The 25983-nt window shown below is 42.3% G+C and overlaps 5 protein-coding genes across 6 annotated transcripts; 3 read left to right on the top strand and 2 right to left on the bottom strand.

The window, feature by feature from the left end:
* The first annotated feature begins 221 nt into the window (after window positions 1–221).
* On the top strand, window positions 222–1828 carry LOC6629839 (eukaryotic initiation factor 4A-III). The gene is made up of 4 exons (XM_002054503.4): window positions 222–462; window positions 529–895; window positions 963–1154; window positions 1216–1828. The coding sequence occupies exons 1-4, from the start codon at window positions 330–332 to the stop codon at window positions 1721–1723; spliced, it is 1200 nt and encodes a 399-aa protein (XP_002054539.1). The 5' UTR covers window positions 222–329; the 3' UTR covers window positions 1724–1828.
* On the bottom strand, window positions 1807–3578 carry Coq2 (ubiquinone biosynthesis protein COQ2, mitochondrial). The gene is made up of 2 exons (XM_002054504.4): window positions 2405–3578; window positions 1807–2346 (listed from the first exon to the last, which is right to left on the bottom strand). The coding sequence occupies exons 1-2, from the start codon at window positions 3434–3436 to the stop codon at window positions 2137–2139; spliced, it is 1242 nt and encodes a 413-aa protein (XP_002054540.2). The 5' UTR covers window positions 3437–3578; the 3' UTR covers window positions 1807–2136.
* A 1448-nt stretch (window positions 3579–5026) lies between these two features.
* On the top strand, window positions 5027–6530 carry Ctr1B (Copper transporter 1B). Its single transcript, XM_002054505.4, has 2 exons — window positions 5027–5246; window positions 5737–6530. Exons 1-2 carry the CDS (start codon window positions 5166–5168, stop codon window positions 6196–6198), a joined length of 543 nt encoding a protein of 180 aa, XP_002054541.1. The 5' UTR covers window positions 5027–5165; the 3' UTR covers window positions 6199–6530.
* On the bottom strand, window positions 5776–20555 carry Poxm (Pox meso). 2 transcript variants are annotated; one of them, XM_002054506.4, is made up of 2 exons: window positions 19745–20555; window positions 5776–8015 (listed from the first exon to the last, which is right to left on the bottom strand). In XM_002054506.4, the coding sequence occupies exons 1-2, from the start codon at window positions 19752–19754 to the stop codon at window positions 7006–7008; spliced, it is 1020 nt and encodes a 339-aa protein (XP_002054542.2). In that variant the 5' UTR covers window positions 19755–20555; the 3' UTR covers window positions 5776–7005. The 2 variants fall into 2 exon arrangements, with proteins under 2 accessions (XP_002054542.2, XP_070063603.1); XM_070207502.1 differs by lacking the exon at window positions 19745–20555 and adding an exon at window positions 16279–16385.
* On the top strand, window positions 9553–10490 carry LOC116651940 (skin secretory protein xP2). The gene is made up of 3 exons (XM_032439461.2): window positions 9553–9680; window positions 9739–9814; window positions 9868–10490. Exons 1-3 carry the CDS (start codon window positions 9579–9581, stop codon window positions 10197–10199), a joined length of 510 nt encoding a protein of 169 aa, XP_032295352.1. The 5' UTR covers window positions 9553–9578; the 3' UTR covers window positions 10200–10490.
* Window positions 20556–25983: the final 5428 nt, after the last annotated feature.

The raw sequence follows: 25983 nt of genomic DNA, 5'->3' as shown, positions 1-25983 counted from the left end.
AGATAAGAGTTTTTACTGATGTGTTAAACACAAAGCGAATCCATAAATATCAGCACAAAGATGCTACAAAAATTTAATTTAACATATGAAGCTCGCAATGAAAGCGCGGTCTTTTCAAATTAAAATAAATTCCCACCTTCTTATTGGCAACTCTGGCAGTGTTGATTTCAACCGCTATCGATATATCGACGCTTCGCTATCGATAGCTGAGTTTGTTTCTATTTTCCATCCCCAAGCCGCATGAAAGTTATAGAAAAAATATTTAGAAAATTCGCGTTGCTCTTGGTAAAACTTTTATTGTGAATTCTTAAGTCAAGCACAAGCTAAAAATGGCGCGCAAGAATGCACAGGCCGAGGATCTCTCGAACGTGGAGTTTGAGACTAGCGAAGACGTTGAGGTGATACCCACCTTCAATGCCATGAACCTGAAGGAGGAGCTGCTACGCGGCATTTACGCGTACGGTGAGTGTTTGTGTGTGTATGCATCATGAAGAGACTCGTTAATAATAATATATATAATCCATGTAGGCTTTGAAAAACCTTCGGCCATACAACAGCGCAGCATCAAGCCAATTGTAAAGGGGCGGGACGTCATAGCACAAGCGCAGTCCGGTACGGGCAAGACTGCCACATTTTCCATTTCCATACTACAGAGCCTGGACACAACGCTGCGTGAGACACAGGTGCTGTGTCTGTCACCCACACGCGAGTTGGCTGTTCAAATCCAAAAGGTCATTCTTGCTCTGGGCGATATGATGAACGTACAGTGTCATGTGTGCATTGGCGGTACAAATCTGGGCGAGGACATACGCAAGCTGGATTACGGTCAGCATATTGTGAGTGGAACACCGGGTCGTGTCTTCGATATGATCAAGCGGCGTGTTCTGCGCACAAGGTAAGGTTTTACCTCTTTATTTGATAACCCACCATGCTGACATATCTAACATGTGTAAATCCCGTAGAGCGATCAAAATGCTGGTGCTCGACGAAGCGGATGAGATGTTGAACAAAGGTTTCAAGGAACAAATCTATGATGTTTACCGGTATTTGCCGCCAGCTACGCAGGTTGTGCTCATTTCTGCAACCCTGCCGCACGAGATTCTAGAAATGACATCTAAATTCATGACGGATCCTATTCGAATTTTGGTCAAACGGTAAAAAGAGAGTAATATATAAGAGCATTTGTGGCTTATTGTTAAACCAATTCCATTGCAGTGATGAATTGACGCTGGAAGGCATTAAACAATTTTTTGTTGCCGTGGAGCGCGAGGAATGGAAATTCGATACGTTATGCGATCTCTATGACACACTGACCATCACACAGGCGGTCATTTTCTGTAACACCAAGCGCAAGGTGGACTGGCTGACTGAGAAAATGCGCGAAGCCAATTTCACGGTCAGCTCCATGCACGGCGATATGCCGCAAAAGGAGCGTGACGAAATCATGAAAGAGTTCCGAGCTGGACAGTCACGTGTGCTCATTACCACCGATGTGTGGGCGCGTGGTATAGACGTGCAGCAGGTGTCCTTGGTCATCAACTACGACCTACCCAACAATCGTGAGCTGTACATTCATCGCATCGGTCGCTCGGGTCGGTTTGGACGCAAGGGTGTGGCCATTAATTTTGTAAAGTCCGATGATATACGCATTTTGCGTGATATTGAGCAATATTATTCAACGCAAATCGACGAGATGCCGATGAATGTGGCAGATTTAATATAATTTTCATTTCTACTAACTAGTTTATTTCACTTATGTACAACTTCAACCAATTTCTCTTAGCTGAAAAGAATACACATGAAGAGTATTTGTCTTACAACACACAAACGTCATAATCTGTATTTGTAATTAAAACTAACGATTAAGCATTAATACAGAAACCAGTTTGTTTGCAAAGGTTGAAGGTCGTTAAGCCTGAAAGCAGCGTGCACAGATGAAACGTTCTTTGTCTTTTCCCGAGGTATTTTTTAATATTGTCACAACAATCTGCATTGAATACCATTAAAATTACTAATACAAAATAAAACCATATACAATAATTAAACTATTTAGCTAACTACAGACTTTGGTCTAGTGCGAAGCGAAAGCGCAAATGGTAGATGAAAATTAAATTAACATCACAACCATAAAACATATCAGCTTATAACGTCTGGCTGTGATTGCGGTAAGGGTACATATGCGGGAGTAGTTGCGGCTGCTGTCGATGCTTTGCGCTGTTTTTTGTTATCCTCCGATTTCAACAGAGTGCCCAGCACAATGCCCAGAAACAGGATGAGGCCCACTTGATGATTCGAAATGAATTTCTTGGCGCAGTCACTGGGATTGTCTATGTTGAGTGAGTAGATCTGTAAAATAGTGAGAGTTAACTCGCCAGCCAATGCATTTACTCCATAGAACGCGCACCTGCTGCACCAAATGTGCTCCAACGACCCCAACTGCGGCATAGTAAGGCAGCGTCTGGTCACAGGCATAGCCGGCCGCCGACAAGCCCGCCAGCATGGCAGCCGTAAAGCCTGAGAGCCAGGCTTTTGTATTCTCTCCGAAACGTAGCGCTGTGGACTTCACGCCAATTTGCAAATCATCCAGCTTGTCCTGGTGCGCATAGATGGTGTCATAGACAATGGTCCAGCAAACACCAGACAGGTACAATGGCAGGCAGGCATCCAGATTAACGCTACCTTGGGTAGCACACCAGCCCAGCAGAGCGCCCCAGTTGAAGCACATGCCGAGCACAAGTTGCGGCCAGTAGGTGACACGCTTCATCAGTGGATACGTAATGACTAGGCCCAGCGAACTGGCGCCCAGCAATATGGATTGCCAATTGAGCTGCACAAGCACCAGCAGGCCAAGGCTAAGCTGTGCCGAGAGAAACACAATCGCATCGAGTTGCGTGATTTGCCCAGAAGCTAGCGGACGTGTGCGCGTCCTCTCCACCTTGGCATCGATGTCTTTGTCCCACATATCGTTAATGGTGCAACCGGCGCCGCGCATAATCAACGCGCCCGTCGCAAACAGAGCCAGCATGGTAAAGTCCGGCCAGCAGCCGGCATCAGCGCTTAACGCAATGCTCCAGCCGCAGGGCCAAAAGAGTAAGTACGTCCCAATTGGCCGATCAATGCGCATCAGCTGTGCGTATGGCTTAGTGGCGGCGGCCAATTCCTGTAGAATCGATGATTTGTAAGGCGCCTTGCTTTCCGGGCCTGAAGACTCTGACAGTGTTGTCGTAGTTCTTTGATGCAGCCTCCAGCTAGCCATGTGCTCCTGAAGCATCAGCAGTCTCTGCTTGCGGCAGTCACTGGCGTGTGTGTGCAGCCCAATGTGGACACGCGCCGGCACAGCTGGCATGTGTTTTACAGTTGTTGTTGCTGCTGCTGCAGCGTATGGCAAATACGGTTTAGCCCTGCCCTGTAGTCGCAAATGTCGTAACGCAAACATATTAATGCTGTGCTTAGTGGGTTTCTTATTGGAATAATGTACACATTGAATATATACAGTCAGAATCTATCTAATACAGAATCACTCTGTATGGTAAATTTGGCAAGAACTTCTTTCTCTAGGCTTGGGCTTTGCATAGGGGCATTCAAATATCGTATCGATATATCGTCGTTTCAAAATAATTTATGTACGATGCGAACAGTGCTGACGTTATCGATACCATGATCATTTTTTAGCAACTATTATATGTATTTGAAAAAAAATTAAGCAAACATCGCTATCGCTGTTTAAATATTAAAGTAAAATATCGTTTACCTAATGCTGCATACGATATTCTAGAAAATATCCCTACTTTTGCATAGGCAACTGAGTTGCCACATTGCTGCATTGATTTTTAAATGCTACCACATCATTGAATGAATAACGTTTTACATTTGTATGGTAAGGCTAAAAACGGGATTTCAAATTACGCGCTCTTAACAGATTCGATGGACGTTCTCAAATTCGAAAGCATAATTCTAGAAATGATTTTAGCTTTTATTAAATTATATTTATTGACTTCTTTTATATTTCAAAAGTGTTACCGAAAAAATAGTAATTATAGTAACAAATAGTAATTATAGGTCATTGAAAGGGGTAATTGTGATGTCTAAACAATTTTAATTTGTGGAAGAACTCATTTCAGAGTAACAGGATGTGTGGACTTCTATCAAGATAAACCATTAAAAGATGAAAAGCATCAAGAGAATAATTTCAACTGGACCACTTTAAATGTTAAGGCACTTTGAATATTTCATGAATACAAACAAATTTAGTTGAAGCTTTTGAAGTTTTGGCCAATAGCTTTAACCAATTTACTATTCAATAACGCAACCATTTAGACCAAGCCAATATCGTTTACCGTTTATTTTGCACGCGCCACCAATCTTTCGAAATCTGCGCACGGCAACTAAGAATAACCGTAACTTTTGCACACGGTCGTAGAGTTTTTGCGCACGGCCATTATCCAAACGCAATTCTGCACCAGTTAGAAACAAAACATTAGCAAAGCCAAGAGGGCCTAATGCAGACATCAAGCAAATTCGCTCGTCGACGGTTGCTATCGCTCGAGAAATATGCACGTACATACATGGGAACATACTTGGCTGCGTACAATAAAATAAATACTTTGACCAATTACCAATAATCTTAATTACCACACTTGTGAACTTCAGAGAATCCATAAATCAATATTGAAATAGAATTTGCTCAAGGAAAAAAATACAAGTTTCATGCTCTACCAAGTATCCAGGCCAGATCACAGCCAGCTGCACACAGCATGCAGATCTGCAACTGATAAATAGATGGACTATCATTAACATTTATTTGCGTTTCCATCTCAGTTGCTCTCTCGCTCTCTCTTTTTCTCTCTCTCTCCCACACACCTGTTACTCAATGGGGTCAACATCGTTGGGCTCTCCTCGCATGCGCGCTATCGATGATATCGCCAGCGTGCACTCCGCGCTTGCTGATAACAACAATTTCTCAGAGATAAGCGCACCGGCTATCGCCTTGGCGGGATTAGTGTCAGGTTTTCTTTAAAAAACAGCATACGTTCGTCTGTCCCAAGCAGTCAACGTTACGCTCTCAGCAGTTAAGCAAGTGTCAACGCTGTTATCACTCAGGCTCAGGCACTTAACGTACGTTTTCACTTGGCGGTTAATTGAATTGTATTCAAAATCCAATTACAATGGACTTGATGACCATGGACCATGATGATCATGGATCAGAATCTGTAACCGCTGCCAAATCTTGCCCAATGATCATGGTGGTAAGTTTCATACTAGAGCCCTATTCCATTGCACTCACTGCAGCTGCTGCTTTTTATGGCAACAACAATTATAGGGGTTAGGCGTATATACATATATCCGTCTGCTTTCCAATTTTTTTGCTGTAGATGTAACTAATGTCGCTCTCCTTTGCATTCAGCAGCGAGTGCCGAGATTTAATTTAATTTCGTTCGCATTCGCCAGATTCCACTCAGAGCACATCTCTCACACTCTCTGCACAGGTACAAATACATGCAAACAGTTGTTTGGCTGTGATGCTAAAATTTAGCTCGCACTCGCACTCTCACTCTCACATACTCTCAACTCAGAGAGCTTTGTTGAGCAATGCACAGATATTAAGAAATACCGGGTGCTCTGGCGATAGGTAATGCATGTTGTAATCTGTTAGCTTTCGCGTATAATCTAATTTACCTGTGTCACCCTGTGACCAATGTTATGTCTCAATATTTATGTCTCGTCCTCTCTCAACAGTTCCATGGCGGCCACTGTGAGCGTATTTTGTGGCGTGGCTGGGTGGCAGCAACAGTTACCGAGTTCGCCTTCTCCTGCATTGCATTTTTCGTGCTCTCTTTTCTCTACGAGTTGCTCAAGTTTCTGCGTGAGCATCTGATTCGACGGGAGGCGCGCCGGGAGGCTGAGCTGGCCGCGGAGCTGCGCCAGAAGAACAGTGTGAACGACTGCGGAGGCGGCTGCTCGGAAACGCCACTGGCCGAAATCAGAGAGAAGACATATTGGCAACGCATTTTGAACACACCGCACATAATCCAATCTCTGTTGAATCTGGTGCAAATTATCATTTCCTATTTGCTCATGTTGGTCTTCATGAACTTCAACTATTGGCTGTGCTTGTCCGTGGTTTTGGGTCTGGGCGTGGGTTACTTTTTCTTTGGTTGGATCAAGAAAGATCCGCAAGAGAGCGAGTGTTGCCCTTGAACAAACTATATTCAGCTAAGGCTCACATATATATTTACACCACAATATGTATGTATAAATTTTAAAATAAGCCTGCAACTAGTATTTTTTTTAAGGAAGGCGCCACGCCTTCAGTCCGAGCATGTTTCTTGTCAGCCCCCTTTACCGCATAGTTATTATAAAAGTGGCATTGATAATTTGCTTGAAAAAGAAACCAATTTTATTTTTAAAATTTCGTTTTGAATTTTATGGCATAAATTAGTCAACTAGTATTTACTTAAAGAGCATAATGTACAAATAATTATGAGAACAAGAACCTAGGTTTAATAAAGTTTATACATTTTATAACACAACTCAATACTTTATTTTTGCTTTTTTAACAATTAAAAAGTTGCCTATAATTGTAAAAAAAAAAATGAAAAGAAAATCTCCAAAATTACATCAAATTCGTTTAAGCAGAGAGCTCCATGGCGCACACCTGTACTACACCTAGCAATTATTTTAAAATCATTTAGACCCTTTGCCCAATGTCTAACTAAACCCTATTTAGTCAATTCTTATGTGGGAGTTGTTAGTTTTACGTGCGAGCTGGACATTGGCGTACGGACCTTAGAGTAAGCCTTACACTAAGTATATTCTCGTATATGTATCATATATGATTATGTATATATATATATATATATAGATATATCGTCGTTAAACCCTTCACACATGCCTGACTAACAATTCGAGCTGCGCTTACTTACAATTGGACGCGATTCGAAACCAGTCCAACTTACATCAAACGATCCAGGAGGAACTGGTAGCTGGGAGCTGGGAGCCGTCGCCTCATAAGCCAGTTGCCCCGGCCGTCATCATGCCTCCGTGGTGATGGTGATGATGCATGCCGCCATTTTGAAAGTACATATAGTAGTTGTACGGCGGCTGTTGTGCCGCTCCGCCCTCGCAGTCTAGCAGCGGCTGTCCGCCGGTGGCGGCGGTCACCGGCGACGGCGTCATCGGCAGCGGAGAGACTGTGTTGCCCTGGCAGCTGGCGCGCAGGGCAACGGCCTGGTGATGCGCCAGTATGTCGGTCACCGAGTGCGACGAGGGCCAGTGGGCGGCGGCCACGCTGCGCAGCTGATGCGTCTGCGCCGACTGCGGCGGCGAGGGACTGCCGCAGGAGACGGCCTTCATGCTATAGGCAGCCGCCGCGGTATACGGCTGGTAGATGGAATTGTACAGATGGGCGTGGGCGTGCGCATGATGTGCACTGGCCGCCACCGCGGCTGCCGTATGCTGGTGATGATAATGATGCTGGTGCGCGGAGTGTGTGTGCTGAACGGCGCTGCCATTGGCTGCAACATTGCTATTGCCGCCGTTGCCGCTGCTGCCGTTGCTGCCCATGCCAAGGGATGCGGATCCACCATTACCAGCACTATGATGATGACCAATGCTGCCCAGCTTGTTGCGCAGTATGCGCGAAATGGAGCTCACGCTGGGCACATTCGTCTTGTCGCATATGCCCTCGCTGAGCAGGCGATCACGTATCTCCCAGGCAAAGATGCCCGGATCGCGCTGTTTCAGCTCCCGTATATAGTTGACCACCTTGGGCGTGGTGACACGCGGCTTCGAGCCGCCAATGGCGCCCGGCAGTATGGAGCCAGTTTCGTGGTAACGCGCCAAGATCTTCGACACACAGCCGTGACTCACGCGCAGCTGGCGCGAGATGTCGCAGGGTCTAATGCCCAGCCGGGCCAGCTCCACGATCCGCATGCGCGTCGCATTCGGCAACGGCCGGCCGTTCACAAAGACGCCGCCCAGCTGATTCACTTCGCCGTACTGCGGGCACTGCGACTCTGAAAGGAGATGAAGCAGAGAGCTCTGTATTAATATGTGTGCATGTGTGCATGTGTGTGTGAGCATAGAAAAGGCAACAAAAACAACAACAACAACAAGAGGAGCTAACGAGAGGGCGAACAAAAGCACATTTGCGTCTAATTAGCTCCGGTTGGGAAGCCGGGAGCGGATTGGGGTCTATGGACCTTTGGTTCGCCTGAAAATCGCTACACTTTGCTTCCCAGAACTGCGGATGCGGGTGTGTGTGTGTGTGTGTGTGTGTGGGTGTGTGTGCGAATCATGCTAAAGATTGCGGCATAGAAAGAAAAAAGCTATATAAATGCGGCGAACGTGCGGAAATGCATTTTGTATGTCGACGCAATGATTAGCCGGAGCTGTCCCTTAACCTAACTGCACGGATCTATCGAAAAGCCTGTGAATTACATATTTCAATCAACAAAAACATAAATTAATATTTTGTATATTTAAATCTGGCCAAAGTTCTATTTCCCTATTAAAGTATAATTTTATGTAGTTTCATTTAAAATAAATATTCCTTGTAAAGTTTTGCGTTTGCTTTAAATGCTTTTATATGTAAATAGTTGATATGGCAATGGTTCTCTATTGTTTGGAGCACCTGCTCCGCTGGCCCGAAGAAAATTCGCACATCTGCGTCGTCCAATTTAAAATCATGTAGTTAGCCTCAGGTTTCACGGCAACACAGCAAGAAGTACAACTTTAACTAAGAACACGTACAGGGCCAGCAGAAGTGCCCCAAAGAGCGCCATAAAAATCACAATAGGGCTGCCGAGTTACACGCGCCGCAAGTGCAACTGCAAGTGCAAGAACTCGGAAAGGAGCCGGACGAAGAGCAAGGCATTGGAGAATGGAGCGGGCGCAGATGGTGGAAGATGGAGCCGTCTGAGGAACTAACAAACAAGTGTATCGACCTCGATTGGTTTTCATTCATAACTGAAATATTGTAGCTAGTACTTAAACGAGGCGCTCCCCATTGCCATAATTAAAATAATGTGTGTGTGTGTGTGTGTGTGTGTGCTGGACTGTTGCAGAGTCTCGCGTTACAAAATTCAAATTGGAAACCCTTCAGACACTTGTTGCCCCAACTGAAGCGGCATCAACAGACTGCATCGAATTTCGTGTACTTTATGGTTATGCATTTGCGCATTTGTCAATTGCACTTCGATCAGTTTTTGTTGTAATCCGCAGTTGGGGCCATTCGCCAGACAAATGGGCCAAGCGAAACGTGCAGCTGCATAAATAAACTAGCCGGTGCTCCCAACACAGTTGATTCGCATTGGGCATAGCTCTAGCATATATGCCTCGACAGCCTTACATTCAGTTGCAGATACAGATACAGATATGCTTGGATCTGTAAGCGAGGCAATAGTTGAGCTCGTGTAAAAACGCACATAATTCTAATTGTTGCATCATAAAAGCATTTACTATTTACTTTTAGTGTGTTCCAAGCACGTTACAAAAACAGTGCACTCCGTGCGCTCCAGTTGGGCGGGTATCTATAAAAGCCGATGTCTCGGCCAGCTCGCAGTTCAGTTAAAGTCAAGATGCCTGTTGGAACTAAACTTATTGTTCTGCTCCATATAGTCCTGGCGCTGGGGTCTCGGGCAGCGCATGCCAATCCTGCCGAGGAACGTGCAGCAAGAACGGTATTATTTTGCTTTATAGCTCGACTGAGATTCGCAACTAAGTCAATTAGCTTTGCAGAAAAACGATATTTACGACTGGATCTCAGGCATATTGGGGGACTATGACAGCGACGAAAGCGATTCGAAGGAATATTGTAAGACTTGTCTTTGTCTGTATATATAGCTCTTTATCTATATATCTTAACAGTAATCTGTCGCAATTGTACGGTTATTGTGGGTCAGGCGAATGCGACAGCCGCACCCACAATGGTAGCACCCACGCCAGCTCCACCTGCAGCAGTTGCACCTACACCAGCTGCTGCTGGTGCTGCTCCAGCGCCATCTGCAGCGCAAACTCCTGCTCAAGCTCCAGCTCCGACCCCAGGCCCAGCTTCAGCTCCTGCCCCAGCTGCGGCTCCAGCTCCAGCTCCTGCCTCGGCCTCAGCTCCAGCCCCAGCTCCTGACACAGCTGCAGCCCCAGCAACAGCTCCTGACACAGCTCCAGCCGCAGCTCCAGCTCCAGCCTCAACTGATGGTTAATTTAAATATTTCTACCTGTTTATTAACTTGGCCCTTTTCCACTGACGACTGAAAGGAGTTTCCAAATGATCTATGCACTTACAATTAAGATTTCGTTCAAGGGATTTGGTATACGAATTAAGTCTGCAACGTGCTGAAACACATTTGCTTAGTGCTGTTTTAAGCATCTTGGTAAACGGTTAAAACTCTTTCTATTTACCAAAAAAAAACTAAGCTACAGAAATTTCTCTACATTGTAGAACAAGAAACTGCTTCTAAATTCACAAAATGTCTTCTAAAACTTTCTCATATTTGGAAAAAAAATAAGTCATAAAATTTAAGTTTTAAAAAAAATATTTTCTTTAAATATTCTTTGTTTTACAAATGTGTTCTCATATGAAGAAAATAACAATTTTGAAAATTTAAATTTTTAAAAAATTTTTCTCAAACTTCCTCGTTACAAAAGTTTTTCTCATATTTAAAAAAATAAAAAATGAGAATACGAATACGAATTTGTAGAAAATATTTACAATATAACAAATTGAAAGTTTTTATAAATTTTAGAAAATATTCTCATGTTTCTCTAACTTAAAAAAAAGAACCCCATATATACATGTTTCAAAAATCATTTTTTATCTACTTTCTAAAATTTTATTTACGTTTGCGATCTTAATTTTTATTTGTTCTGATTATTTTCCACTCAAACTTTCCGATCTAGCTTATGCATATGATAGTATATAAATATATAGTGAATATATATTTTAATTGCCAGTTAACCATTTAGCATTTAATATATATTAAACCATATGTTAAGCCAGGTAATTACTTCGAGCTCTTATAATCAGATCCCCAAATCTCAGTCCTGAGCATCCACTTCAGGAGCGCATCAAGATGTAACACAATTGTTTTGACATAAGTCACAACAAATCGGCTGGCGCTCGCCGCAGACCCACACGCATTGCCGTCTGGTCTGGGTCTGGATCTGGGAGTGGGTCTGGCACTGGGAGTGGGACTGCAGAGTGTGGAGTAGCTGCTTCATTCAGCTTCAGGCTCGGTGGTTTTTCTTTATGTATCTCTGAATTTGTCGTCTTTGAACATTTTGCCTGGCATTTTCCCAGTGACAGCGTATGTGATACGAAGGCAGCCCAACTTGACATTATGTTTGACATTTGTAATCTCGTGATCGTTAATTATTTTCGAATTGAGTTACAAAAGGGGGGACCACGTACAGGCAGAGCCACACAGGAGCAAATTTTCTCAATGCCAACGCGGCAACAAGTAACGCCAAAGATCATACACATTCGACAAATGTTCCCTTACCCGGATTTGGTTGCGGTTCTTTTTTCTTTTTATACTCTCGCAAAGAGTATTATAATTTTTTCGTGAAATGTGTAACCCATACAGGAGACATCTCCGACTCCATAAAGTATATATATTCGTCTATGCGAACTAGTCTCTCAGCTTTAAAGTTTTCTTAATGAAACTTTGCAGAAGTGCTTCTTTCTGTTACACGCAGTAGGTTCTTGTATGAAAAACTTTTTTGTTTATTAAAATATGTTGACTAAACTTGGCATTTATTAGTTTAACTATGCTCCTCATATATTTTTAAAATCCTATCAACATCGGACTACTAATTCATATAGCTGCATATAGCTGAACGATCGGTCGAAAACTAAGTTGTTATATGGAAAAGTTTTTTGTTTCTCCAGATATCTTAACCATATTCGGCATTAATTATTTTCCCTGTGCTTCTTAGATACGGGCAAAGCAATATGAACAAGGGTATTAAGTCTTCGGCGTGCCGAAGATAGCCCTTCTTTCTCGTTTTTTTGGTTGTTGTTTTATTTTGTCTGCCTCGATCTGTCGGTATCTGTGGCCGGTCCCCGTCTGGCCAGGCATTTGTGGCATCCGCAGTGATAGCTGCAATTTGTTGCTCTGCTCAACAACATTATCTTCGAGTGCTTGACTTTTGTGCTAAACGTTCATAAATTTGTCTCCACAAATACTTTTAGTTGTCTGCCCCAATGAATGATGCTGTGCGTATTTCTATTCTGTTTGTTTCGTTTTTTAGATCAATGTTTACTGCGTCATTTTAATGGCTTTTCAAATACGCATGACATCAATTTTCGGCAATTATTGAAGATTAATGGGCGCCAAAGTTGCATTGTTAATAATGATATTGAATTATGCCGTCTGATAAGGTTGGCACGCTTACTAGCCCGAAAAATTGGAGCCCTTACCGAGCTATCAATAGTTTCTAGCTTATCACTTGACTCTCTAATGCTGATCTTCAGCTCAGGCTTAAATTTATTTGTTGACTTTTGATTTATGACCAATAGCCATAACAACATCCGGGAATCCGCTCAGCCCGTCTGGCAGAGAGCAGAGAGTCAACGGCACCCGGCAAATTAGTCACGTATTTTTGCTATTAACGCTACAATTAAATAGCCCATGGTTCGCTTTGGATTGGGGCTCAAGATGAGTCAAGAACTTATTTGCAAAACACATTTTTGCGACGTGCTACTTGTCCATCAAAACAAATTTAGATAAATTATTGCATATAAGCTAACAATTTAGTTTCCTACAATAAAAAAATATATGGTTTTTTTTTTTTGTGTTGATCGAATTTAACGTTCAACTGTTAAATGTGGGATGATCTTGTTAAAAAACAAGAAGTACATGAAAGTAAGAGGCACAAAAACAATATCTGAAAACAATGTAAATACATATGTATTTCAAGATTCTATTGCAATGGGCGTGCAGAAAGTAAATACTACTTAAGTCAGAGTCCACAAAGATTTAACTATGAGCTACCGTCGCGTCGCGTCGCGTCGCATCGCCGTCGCCGTCGGTGACCCTTCGATCGTGCCACAATGACCCGGTGTCTAGGTTGCCGTCGGCATTGGACTTTATGTTGGCTGGTGTTGGTCTTATTAAAGGTGCAAACATGCCACCGCCGTTGAGGATTCCAAATTCGAGAGTCGCGTCGGTTACGATCACAGGGTTACGATCTGACGACCAGGCCAGGCCAGGCCAAGCCAGACCCAGGGCAGCTTCCAGCTCGGATGCAGTTGAAGTGTTTGCCCGTTGCCGTTGGGTTTATTTTGCGTGTTTGTTTGCATACGAAAACCTTCGAACGTGGAGAGTCCACGCCACACTACGTAGACATGCATGTATTATTGTTTATTTAATTTTAAGTTACGCACAAGAAAAAAAAAAAAACAAAACAAAACAAAACTTAAATAAAATGGGCTTGGGCTACTTAAATGCACGCTCTAGACCATGTTTGCGCTGATGTCTATAAAAGTGTCGCTACATTGTCTCTAATGAGTATCCGCATCCTGGCATTTCCACCAGTCACCAAGCTAATCAAGACAAACAAGACGGAAGCTGTGCCTAGCTCAGATCGCGAACTGCTCATCCACGTAGCTGTGCGTTGGCTTCTGTTAATGAAAGGCAAACACAAAATCTACAAAATGTGAAGAGCTCTGGCAAACAGCTTAAAAAATCATAAACTCATTTTTTTTGCCTTTGCTTTTGTCAGGGCCAGCCCTGAGCGGCCAATATTTGCATTTGGATTTTGGTTTTATGAAGCGATGCGGGCTGTCTGTCATTAGAGTCCTTCTGCGGGTCCTGAGGCAGCGGAAGTCGCTATCGGTAGCGGGTACAAATGGCTAACAAATGGCTCTGTTTGCGCTGAAATCCTACACTTTTTCCAGAGAGCTGAGCTGGCAACCCTTGAGGGCGATGAGGGCTTCCCCTGGTGCGAACCGAGCGCGCAGCATGCCCCGGCGCAGACCATAAAAAGCTCAATTAAAATTGTCTATAATGCGAAATTATAATTCATAAATTCTGGGAAATTGCCGCAAACAGTGACGGCCATTGTTTCCGCACAAGCCGACATTGCGACGGCCGATAAACAAATTACAGAATGCTCCAGCAAATGGAGTTGGAGCAGTTGCCAATGCAGTCAAATGCCTTTATTAACGCACTTATCTGACGCTTTCTAATTCTGCGAAATTTTGCACAACAACAGCAACAACAACAACAACAACAAATTAAATAAAATATAAAACATACGCTTTGACAGAAACCGCCTTAAGTTTCATTTGGCAATTAAATGTTTGCCAAAGGCCTGCCGCATTTGTATGCACATATAAATTATATAAAAACGTTAAAGGTTCACCAAAAATGCACTGATGCATGCAAATCCAATTACAGGAGCAATTAACAAACTTTAACTAACTATAACTAATTAAAAATAATATTTTGCGAAATATATATTCATAAAAAAAAATATATACATTTATAAATAACTTAAATATACGATGCTGAAGGGCCTATCATATCAATGCTGCGATTAAAAATAAATATATATATGTGTATATATATATATATATATATATGTATAGAAGTATATGCATGTGTGCTGAGGCAAATATATTTCCTACTTGGATGCTGATAAGAAACGATTATACATACATATAGTATATGTATTCTTTTTATACCCTTGTTTTTTATTGGTCTAGGCGATGAATTGAAATCTCTGTCTGTGTCTTTTGCTATTTTATTTTTTATAGTTTCGAGCAGAAAAATATTCACATACATGTGTGCATGTATGTTTGAAATCTGTCAGAAACGAATTTCAAATGCCAAGGGGCAATAAACTAATTTTATGCATAATTGAAATTAACAAATTCAACAGACTGATAAGCGACTGATTGTTTTTTTTTTTTTATTCTACATTTAAATAAATTGTATTATTTATGACTTGGTATGATGCCATGGACCATAAGCGTTTAATCAACGATTCGCAATTCAGCGAACCCAACAATAGAAATGCAATAAATTAAATAAAATCTCATTTCGAATTTAAGAAATGTGCAAAGTTTCCACTTCAAACGAAGCGTTCTATAATTTACCATTACAATTTTATAATAATTCTTAATTATATGCAGAAAAACACAGACTAATTAGTTGAACGCATAGAAAGAAAAGGCAAACTCTTGATAAAATATATGAACAAGACCAACAGATAAACAAAATGGCCGCCAATTGGATTCGCACTGCAGAAATGGAATATAAATTTGGCATGAAATGGCATCGTTTTCATTTTTTAATAATTTATTTTTTATTTTTAATTTATTTTGAGGACATGATTTGCGTTTACAAAAAACTGTACGGCAGCAAAGAAAGCATGGCAAATTAAATTTCCTTTTTGATTTGTCTTTATTTTTTTTTACTGCAACTACATATGTATGTATGTATGTATGTATGTATGCATGTATGTATGTGTGCTGCAGTATGGCTGTGTTAGTGTCATAAATCTCTTGCTCTTGGCATGCGGTGGCCGCTTCCTTTGGCCACAGCCCGGGACTACCATACAATTTGATTGACAGTGTGCTGCCGCCGCCAAAAGCCAAGAGGGTGAATTGTGGATACGTATACTCTGTATTAATCCATTTACGCCGAATATGGCGCACGCATGCAACAGAATAACAACGGTTAGGTTCTTATAACTGTAATGCACTCAAAGCCTAAGCTAAATGCAGAGTGACCGTGTCTCTTGTAGTTTATCGAAGCAGAATGTCTTAAATTTTACCTATATGAAAATACTGAAGTTAGTAACATTTGCAAAACATGTAGAATACAATTCTATTCATATTATCAGCACATTAATTAATTTTATTTACACATTAAGCCAAGCTTAAAATGACAGCAATTGCATATTTCGCTAACGTGATATAAATTTATTAGGATCGTGTTAATATTAGAGCACAGTTAAGACTGTTAACATGTTCAAGCCATTTTACATACACACTACAGCTGCAATATATTTCTCACTTCTGTGCACAGTGTGACATAAAGAAGCTATAGAGGGCAACTATATAGGGTATTCTCTAGTCGGTCAGGCCTTTGAATTGCTTCTTTATTCATTTAAAACGAAGAAAAAAGTTGATTTGCATTCGCATTGCAGCAAAAATTAATTTAACAACTCAGTTGAATTCTGTTGAGGCTCGGCGGTTTTATTTCATTTCTGCGTGCATTGCGTATACGCAATGTTAGCCCCCATTTAAGCACACTAAGCACACATACGCACAATGCATGTTAGCAGCCCAAACTTATTATTCTTGTTTTAAAAATAATCGTTTCACTTGTTCGTTGACGATTAAAATTCACGTTTTACTTGATTTCATGCCAATACACATACTAAGTGCTATATAAGAGCTTGTCGACAACTTTGCATTCGGAGCGTTGCACAATTTGCCGCACAATCGCATTTATTTATCAGTGCATTTTTTTCTTTTTTACAAGTCCGCGCTCACTTGGGCCAGCCAAGAAGAAGGAAGCGTCTGCCACGCAGACTGTCCGTCGTGCTGTCCCTTTGAACTGCGGCAATGTTATTCCCATTTAATCAGCAAGAGTTCAATTCCTAGCGTTATCATGCAAAAAGAGTGCGGGATTGTCATGTGTTTACTTCAAATTAACCGATCTTTAATTTGTGCTTGCTTGTGGTACGCTACATGTCATCGTACAGGGAGTTTAAGTTATGCTAAAGTTAGACAGATTTACTTTATAATATTAATTGAAAAACCTGTGTAAATTACAGTTTGGCTTCCATGAAATAGGATTTGCTTCAGGAATTCGAAAGTTTAATAACATTTCGTATTATGTTTTGTGCTTCGGTTTTGGATGGATCGACTACTTGTAAATTTATAAATGCTGCTTGTCTTCTTGCACTGAAACTGTCCAAGGCTTTGATAACGTTTAAATAATTAATTGTTTTTAAATAAATTGCATCATATTGACAGCTCTGCATATAAATCTCAGATGAACTCAATATAAGCTGTTGCTTTAAATAATAAATTAAGCTCATTTTACTTTGTTTGAGCTACGCCTTAGCTACACCCTCACCCTCACCCGCACCCTTGCCCCTGCCCTTGGCCCCAGCATGTGGATATCAAAAGTACATAAAACTAAATAGATTCCTTCAGCGTCAACAACTTTGTCTGTCAACAGAAATGAATGGCTCCATAAATCACGGCAGGCACCGCAAACTGGCAACGCACTAGATCCCAAGACCCCGCCGAATCGCACTAGAAAAATATGACAGCGTCTGAGCCCCGAGCCTCGGGCTGCCTGTGCCCGTTCCCGTTGCCGGCGCATGTAAAAGGGGGCGCGCCCAAGACATGCTGCGGTGACTTCAATTACGCGTACCAAGAATGTGGACAATGCGAGCGCGCATTTGCCATTGGCAAATGCACAAAATCCAACCAATCATTGCCAATGTACTAGAACCGAATCCGCTGCGCCGCCAGCACCGGCATCCGAGCTATGTGCAACAAGAGAATCGCCCGCCGCTGACAGGCATAAATTTTGGCTGCGCTGTCATGTGTTGCCCGGCGCACTTTGAGCTCTGGAGCTGCAGTTCCGATCGTAGGTCGTGGGTCGTGGGTCGTGGATCGTCCCCTTTGGGAATCGCCAGCGGCATCAAGGGGTTAGTCTGAGACTTAGTCGAGCTCTAGCATCTAGCCAGATGTCTGCTTTGCTTCGGCTTGGCATCTCATATTGATGAGTGCGCATTAATTACTACCCAAGGGGCGCCAACACGTGCCCGTGCCCCCCTTTGTGGCAGATGCAGCGATTAGAAAATCATTAAATTTATGTTAATGAGCAGAGTTTTGCCATTGCAGCGGACGTCATTTGTGCTGCTCATGTTGCACTTGCGCTTGTCAAGTGCCAGCAAATCCTGCGGGAGCGGCTCCAAGTGGGCGGCCATTAGCATAATGAAATATATATATATATATACGCACCAGCTAACTGGCGGCTGATTTAATTAATGTCGCCTCTGTGCGGGCCACCGACAACCGACGCCATATAATCAAGTAAGTCAAGCGTTGGCCAAAACTTGAACGCAATCAGGAATATCAGGAGTTTTACGATGACTGCCCGTGACTGCCCGTGACTGCCCTGCCGCCCTGCTCCTCCTGGGCATATGCGTGCACATGTATACACTTCCATTAAGACGTGTACACATTGACGCGACTCTTTCCTCTCTCTCTCCCTCTCTCTCTCTCTCAAGTGTTTGCCTGCATTTGTGACCGTCTTCGTCTGCGTCTTGGTCGTTGTTGTTGTTGTTGTTCTTATTGCCTTTTGTTTTACTGCCCATTTCTGTGATTTTAGCATCTCGCCGCTGCGCCCGTTGGCAGCCCGTGTTGGTCTTTTATGTTTAGCTACCGAAGTAGATGGCTACCGGTTGCCGTTAGTCACGCATTTCTGCATCTACCATGGCACTGGCTCCACTGGCTGCACTGGCTCCGTCTGCTCTGTCTGTGGCCATTCTAAGCAAACAATGCTGTGCACAAACAAAATGTCAAAGCATCGAAAGCAAGTCATTAATGGACCAAAGTGCAAGATCTTCCAAGCTCTAAATGCGACAGAACAGCGACTGCATTGGTTGCATAAATGACATCAAAACTGAGTGCATATTTTTTTGAGTATTTCATTGTTGTAGCTGTTGTAGCTGTTCAAATATGTCTTATTGGATTACTTTCTGATTTGTCTGATTAGCATAATAATAATAATAATAATAAATAATTTTTAGTTTTAGAGTAAACACCATAGCACACAATAGCACCACCAATTAATATAAATTTCTATTTTATTATCACTTACTAATTTAGGCTAATGATGGAAATGATGGCATCAGGCTATTGCATAATTGATGTCTTTAAGCACTTGTTTTAACGCATGCCAAAATATTTGGAATTGCGTTTATTTTGAAGATTGCGCAGATGCCTAATTGAACATCGATATGTCCACAAATCCGGCACTCAACACAACTCTCTATATGAATTTTGGCCGGCCAGCTAATGTTATGTGGTATTATGCTCAATTTTTGTTTTCCTCTTGTTTTTTTGGGCCAAAGTATATGGACAAACAGAGACACGGACACTTGGCGGCAAAAGTGAAGACCGCACGACAAACACCATGGCACAGACCACAAACATTACAACGATCATTAGTTAAATTAGAGGCATTGACAACGTCGCTACCGACAATATTTTCCACTTGGGCCTCAGCTTTGGCATCGCCCATCTCCGGGCAAGACAAACAATCGACTCTGCTACCGGGAGGCTGTCGATCATGCGCAGACGACGGCGGCGCTGCTCACCTTTGAAACGAAAATCAAAAGCAAATACGGCTATATCGAAAAGTGTCTTGGACTTGTACTCGAAGGTAGCTGCTCAATGTTTGCATTGGACATTGCGACACCGGGTCAGGTGTTCACTTGGCGACTGGGTTAGCAGGATGTGAATGCGCCGAAAGACTTTACGTCTTCTGAATTTCCCCACTTTACTCAAAGAAATGTTGTACCCATGCCAAGAAATGCCGACGGTTTTCACAGATTTCAGAATGAGATTTCAATAGATCCGGCTGATGACCTGATCGTGCTAGAAAGTTTGCATGAGCTATCATAGGGATATTATTATCTATATTTAAGACAGACATTTATAGCTTTAAGATAAATGTTAATATTAATTGTTTATCTCGCTGCAACATACCTGGGTCCATTTCCAGATTGAAGAACTCCACAATTGTTTCTGCTTTTAGCTATCCCAGCTACTCATAAGCTACTCCAAATCCAATTTCAGTACTTTCTCTGTTGTGTGAATTAATATTTATATATATTCATATATATATATATATTTTTTTTTTCTTAATTGTAATCGGGTGGCAGGGAGTTTGGGTTAACCGTTAAATAATCACACTTGGACGTATTGTTAGTTTCAATTAAGGCATGAAATTTGTACAAATTGACGGCGCTTGTTGCCGGCGCGACGCCAGTTGGGTTGCCTGATTGGATTTCGATTGGTTTGGCGTTTCGCTTCGCTCTTAACGTAGTTACGGGCTAACTGTAGACAGGTGAGTTGCTGAACCACAGCTGAAATCTGATTAGCACATTTTGGCAAGCGATCGATGGCTTTTGTTCAATAATTATCACGCACTTTTCACACTTTATTTTTGTGTGTGGTACTTTTGGTCACTTTACGAATTTACTTTTCAGATTTTGTGCATTATTCAAAGCATAGTCGGTGGCCAGAAATTTGCCATTAATAACAAATGCTTGTTTGTAATTAATCGGAATCAGAAATTGCATCACACATCAAACACAAAGATCACACTTATTCTTGTCACTTGCAGTTCCGCATTAAAATCCAATTGCCCGTTGCTTTCAGCTACTGATCCGTGATCCGTGATCCGTGTGGGAGCAGCGCGCCTTTCACTTGCACAGTCACAGCTCCAACTTGTTGTTGTTCGTCACCCGTGTCCACTGCGACTAACGGTCGCTCACGTTCATCAATCCACAGCCACATGCGAAAAGAACCAACAGCCAAAACGAGCAACGACGACGACGACGACAGCGACGCAGCATCCCAAGATCTCGTGCTCTCTCCTTCTTGCACTCTCTCTCTCTCCCGGGCTGTTTGCGTGCATGCAACTGTGTGGGTGCGTGCGTGTGTCTGTGTCTGTGCATGATTTGTGTTTCCTCTTTACACTCGCATTCATATTGCACACACTCTCACTGAGGGCGGCGATCGCTTTGTATTTGTTGGTTTTAATGGCGCTGTTGTTGTGTGTTGGTGTGCGTGTTTTAGTTGGCTGGCAAAATAACAAAAATGAAGTATGTCTGCCAGCGAACAGGAGCGCACTCAAAGGTGCGAGCGCCCAACAATTGTGTGAGTAGATATTGAACAGGCGCAGCCAAATAATCAACTAATCAATTATCAATAGAGTGTTTAATTTGCTTTAATTTCCAAAACGTATGGCTAGCTTATGTATAACAGTTACAGGTTCTTAAAGAATATCGGCCAGAATATATTTTTGTATTCGCTATAGTTTAGTTTTAAGTTAGTCCAAGATAAGCATAGGGTTTTATAAAATATAGTAGTACCCAAAAGACAATAACCGCCCTCGATGCGCTCCTGTGCGCCGACAACGATATATGTACTTGTATGTGTGCATGCATCAGTGTGAGTATATATCGTGTAGTTGTATGCTCGTATCTCAGCTGCGCACGAGTAGTCTTCTCTTGTGACTCTGACTAACCATACGCAACCGGGCGGAGTTAATTTTTGAATGCTTGAATGGCCAATCTGAAGCAAGTAAGCGTATCCGTAGCGTTCCGCAGTGTGCCCGAGCGATGTCATGACTTTTTAGCATCACACACATACTGAGGCCGACTGACACCGGGAGGCGGGGCCGAGGCAGACCGCCTAGTTCGACATCGCCATTTAGCTGATGATCGTGTGCATCTATTTTTGCTTCATTAACAAAATCGTATCGTTAGAGCGATCGTTGTTGCTAATAAAGCGGCGCAGGGCCATGTCCCTTTTTGCCTTTTGCCCAGCCGGGAGGGGGCCATGCGGCTCTCCCACCTTGTATCTGGTGCGGCTGCTGTCGGCGTTGCTGCGATGCTGCATTTCGATTCTCGCCGAGGCGTTGCGTTTCGCATGGTTAGGCTTAATTATAAAAAATGTTTTTGTCTTCATATTATTGTCACTAATATTTTATTTCGTCATTTAATGGTAGCTGCCAATTTTTGTTGTCGTACCCTCATTAAAATGGCACTCGTCTCACGCCGCTCTATTACACTTACATTTGCATGTCAATCTCTGTGTGCATGTCTGTGCACATGTATGTATGTGTGAGCGAGCGCCCACATTGCGATTGTGTGCACTACACACACACACACAGACACGCTCTCACCGACGAGTTGGACACGCCTCCCTGCGATCGGTTTGGCCTACCTGCGCGTACCTTTTGTTGCGAATTCAACTCGCTGCTCTCTCGCAGACTCGTTCTGATGATCGCCATTGTGAACGTTTGCCTTGTGAATGATTTTGCTCAGTTTCTTAGCTAAATTTGAAATGTTGTAACTAGCTTTTTACATTCTTGTAAAATGTTTAACAATAACTTTCAAAGTCGAAACTTTTTATTTTAAGATTTACCTCTTCAAATATATCGAATTGATATTCTCCAGCATTCTGACTGCCTGATTGATGATCATGATTTCCAGCTAATGATCATGATTTTTTCTATTCGCTGGAAATAGGAAAAACTGTTGATAAAAATTATAAGTTGAAAACTTGTCCGACTTGTTGACTTTTCGAAACTTTTCCCGCTGCATTCCAAATTAATGAAGGAAAGAATTTCAAATGCCGCCCTACTATGTGATTCTCATGAATTCAAGTAAAACCTGCAGGTTAGCTCTCTGCTATCATATATATCACGTAGACATTAAAAAATGAATTTGAAGTCAATTTAATTATCTACCTATTGATGAAATTTCTCAAAGGTATCAGACAGGTATTTATTAAGTTTCTAAATAAAGTTCTCCGAATAAACAAAAACCTGATCGGGCTTGGCAAAGCACGCCCAGATATATGGTATATGGTTGATCGTATGGCCGTATGTGTTGAACGGGTGTAACATTCATTTTTGCTAATACAACTGACCCCTATTTACCCATGAGCAGTGCATTTTGATCTTTGATCTTCGATCCTTTAATCTTGAAGCTTTACCCAACCAATAATTATGCCCCACTTCCACCAAGGTGGATTGGTTTTTCCAATAAGTCCCAAACTCCACCTACATGCATTTAAACAAAGAAGTTTGAAAATGAATTTTAGTCCGATCTTTTATATATATTTACTTAAGTAGCCCTCTAATGTAGATGGCTTCTTTTGATGTGGATATATTTTTTGGAAGAATCTTTAGTTCGACTTCAAAGTAGGAAAATTTCACCCATTAAATATTTGGTATATGATACAATACTTTACGACTTAACTTACATATGTATAAGTCAAAAAAAAAATAATTATAATAATTAGCCATATGCGAAAATTAAAAGCCGCATGCCGTAAAGACGAGCCCAGCTGAAGATGGAGACGAAATTATGTGCGTTTAACAAATTGGGTGACATGCTTTGAAGTTGCCGCCAGCGGCGACAAATGACAAGCATAACAAATGAATATTATGTGTTTTTGCCTTTCTTATTTTTGTGTTATAACACCCAGCAAAAATAACAACACAGCAGCAAGGCGAAGTCAAGGAAAATATGCGCGACACTTGAGAAAACAAAAGGCGCATCCGTGACAGAGTCATCCGCGGATTTGAACGTGGAACGGGGCGAGCGGGTATGAGGGTTAGTTCAAGTGCCGCAAAGTGGGCAAAATGTGTTATAAAACTGACATATTCGGAGCAGCAGCAAAGTCGGCAGCCCAGCTTACATAACACGCCGACCAAAGGGTGTTAACGCTGGACGGAAGCGTCGCATTGTCTACGCCAGCTACACGAGCGTGGCACTTAAAAGGTGGGATGCACTACGTTAGACGGGCTCTCAACTAGGCGTTGATGAATATGTTGTGCAACGGCCGGCAGCCACTTGAGTGTTGCGTCCTTGACGTGGACATAAAATGGCTCAGCGCAATTGCAGTTAACGATGAATTATTGGAATAAACCTGAAGCGGCTCACTTGAGAGGCAACGCACCGCAACTGTCACCTGATCCGGCAGGTTCGCACCCGCGCACGGCACTAACAATCCAATGAAGTTGTTTGTAATATTGCGCGGTAGGCTGCGCTGGACAAGTCAGCGGCTGTGTGCAAGATTTGGACATATGTTTCTACTTCTCGTCGGTTTCAATTTCACAGGCCAAATATCTGCCTCACGCTCTTTGCCTAGGGATATACATACGTGTTTGCTGGTGCGGCGGGAAATGGGAAGCGCATCTTTCACGCTGATTTGATTTTGTTGTTGCCGCCGCCGCTTTCGATGCTGTTCCCATTCTCAAGCCCATGCCCAGTGTCTGGGGGCGTTATGGTTTATAAATTTTCAAAATGCATTTCGATATTTTTAAGAGCATGCAGTCTGTTTTTGTTTCCCGCATTTAATCATCTATGAGTTTTGTATACAAATAATTATATTGTATTATTTATAAGCGATCAATTTTAGCGATGCTTATAAAGTTAATTAAAATCCAAAGTGTACAATTAAATTTGGAATTCTCGTTATGGTTGCACATATGGAAACATCTTTAATGAATGCATCGCTTCAAGTAATTGTACTTGAACAATTACTTTTTAATTCCAACACCTTTTATTTTGAGGGCTTTAACAAATAATTTAGCAATATTTATACTTGTTCTTAATGTGTATAAAATCACTTAAACATGCATTAATAATGCGCGCGTATTTGATGTTTTTCGTAAATTATATTGTTGGTGTTAATTAAAAACCTTCTTCGCCAGGGTTTACTCTGGCCAGTTATACATAACTCGGAAGCAACAACATGAAGCCACAAAGTTGCCGACCGAGCAGTCTGGGTGTATGAGTCGCCCTCTAACCTGTGCCAGGGGCACGGCAATGTGGTTTCAAACAATAATTAAAAGCAAATAAACAGATTTGTTCAACGACTAATTGAAGCTCAAATAAATCAAAAATTTAACTAAAAGCGTCGCTCAAGACCACCCAGAAAAATGCTGAAAAAAAAAGTTGTCTTGTAATCGAAGTGTTAATAGGCCAAACTGGTTTCGTGTGGAACGTGTGGGACGTGCCTGGATAGATAGATCGATCGATCGATACACAAAAACCGTTTGTAGGTCTACTGCCGCCCTGTCCGGCGGCTGTGAAGACCAAGACGACGACAATCTGACAATAGATGGAACGCTGACGTTGCTCACTCAACGGCCGTTCATCTGAGAGTTGCCCAGATTTGCCGCAACGTAGCCGGAGACTGGCAGCCGCAGCAGCGAATTCGCTTCACGCCGGTTGCACTTGAATGCTTCAACGACATTCTGATTTGTGGCTGCGGCTGCTGCCACTGCGACGGCAGAGCATTGGCATAGGCAAAGGCCTGGATCTGAGCGCGCGCGCCGTTTGCCCGGCAATATTTCACGTGAAAAGGAAAACTACAAAATTATCTATGCCGCAGTAAAAACAAACAAATGCAAAACGAATCTGAAAAAAAAAAAAATAATAAAGAAAAAGGTGAAAGTTTCCATGCCATGCATTAGGATCGGCATCTATTGGGGTCGCAATGGCGCTCACCCTATATCTATATCTATCTCGCTCTCGCACCCTTCACCCATGAGAACGCGCCACAGTTAATTTCAATATGGCGTCGTCGTCGTTTCCGCATGGCGATGCTCAGATGCAGATGCAGATGCTGATGCTGATGCAGATGCTGATGCTGCCGTTGATAGACGCGCTTTAAATGCATAAAATTGCTGACTATAAATAACATTTAATGAAACACATTTTTCGATTCTTGATTCTACACGCTACTCCGATGCCCGCCCCCTTTTGTTTGCCCGTTCCTTATATTGTTTTTGGCAAAGGATTGAAGCGCATCTTCTATGCGTTTTGAGTTATTATTGTAATTTGGCTGTGGGCAGTCGCGTGGAACGACAGCCGGTCGCAGTTGGGCCGGAGTTGGGTTCGCCGTGCTGATCCCGTTCTGGCCGGCTCCTTGGCATTTTGTCATACACACATTTTTCACAGTCTATGAAATATGATAAGTTTACGACAAGTGCACATTTCTTCCACAGCAAAGGGCCTGCGCCTGCTTAATTAATTATGCAAAAATAAAGAATTAGATATAATAGTTTTGGAGTGCAAACATAAAATTCACGGAAAATGCATTTACAATCTTCTCCAGAAGAAATAATCGGTTCTAGTTCAACCAAGTACCGAACCACCTACACACATCCGCCCAAATATGTTAACGGTAAACTCGCGTTC

This window comes from Drosophila virilis, chromosome 2 (genome assembly GCF_030788295.1).
Source record: "Drosophila virilis strain 15010-1051.87 chromosome 2, Dvir_AGI_RSII-ME, whole genome shotgun sequence".
NCBI lineage: Eukaryota > Metazoa > Arthropoda > Insecta > Diptera > Drosophilidae > Drosophila > Drosophila virilis.
This window is presented reverse-complemented; position numbering and strand designations above follow the sequence as displayed.

Excerpts from the sequence above, each read along its gene's own strand:
- LOC6629839 (XM_002054503.4), top strand. The coding sequence starts at position 330 with ATGGCGCGCAAGAATGCACAGGCCGAGGATCTCTCGAACGTGGAGTTT. Across the intron at positions 463-528 it reads ACGCGGCATTTACGCGTACG|GCTTTGAAAAACCTTCGGCC; the intron begins GTGAGTGTTTGT and ends TAATCCATGTAG. Across the intron at positions 1,155-1,215 it reads ATTCGAATTTTGGTCAAACG|TGATGAATTGACGCTGGAAG; the intron begins GTAAAAAGAGAG and ends ATTCCATTGCAG.
- Coq2 (XM_002054504.4), bottom strand. The coding sequence starts at position 3,436 with ATGTTTGCGTTACGACATTTGCGACTACAGGGCAGGGCTAAACCGTAT. Across the intron at positions 2,347-2,404 it reads GAGCACATTTGGTGCAGCAG|ATCTACTCACTCAACATAGA; the intron begins GTGCGCGTTCTA and ends ACTATTTTACAG.
- Ctr1B (XM_002054505.4), top strand. The coding sequence starts at position 5,166 with ATGGACTTGATGACCATGGACCATGATGATCATGGATCAGAATCTGTA. Across the intron at positions 5,247-5,736 it reads CTTGCCCAATGATCATGGTG|TTCCATGGCGGCCACTGTGA; the intron begins GTAAGTTTCATA and ends CTCTCTCAACAG.
- LOC116651940 (XM_032439461.2), top strand. The coding sequence starts at position 9,579 with ATGCCTGTTGGAACTAAACTTATTGTTCTGCTCCATATAGTCCTGGCG. Across the intron at positions 9,681-9,738 it reads AGGAACGTGCAGCAAGAACG|AAAAACGATATTTACGACTG; the intron begins GTATTATTTTGC and ends TTAGCTTTGCAG. Across the intron at positions 9,815-9,867 it reads AAGCGATTCGAAGGAATATT|TAATCTGTCGCAATTGTACG; the intron begins GTAAGACTTGTC and ends ATATCTTAACAG.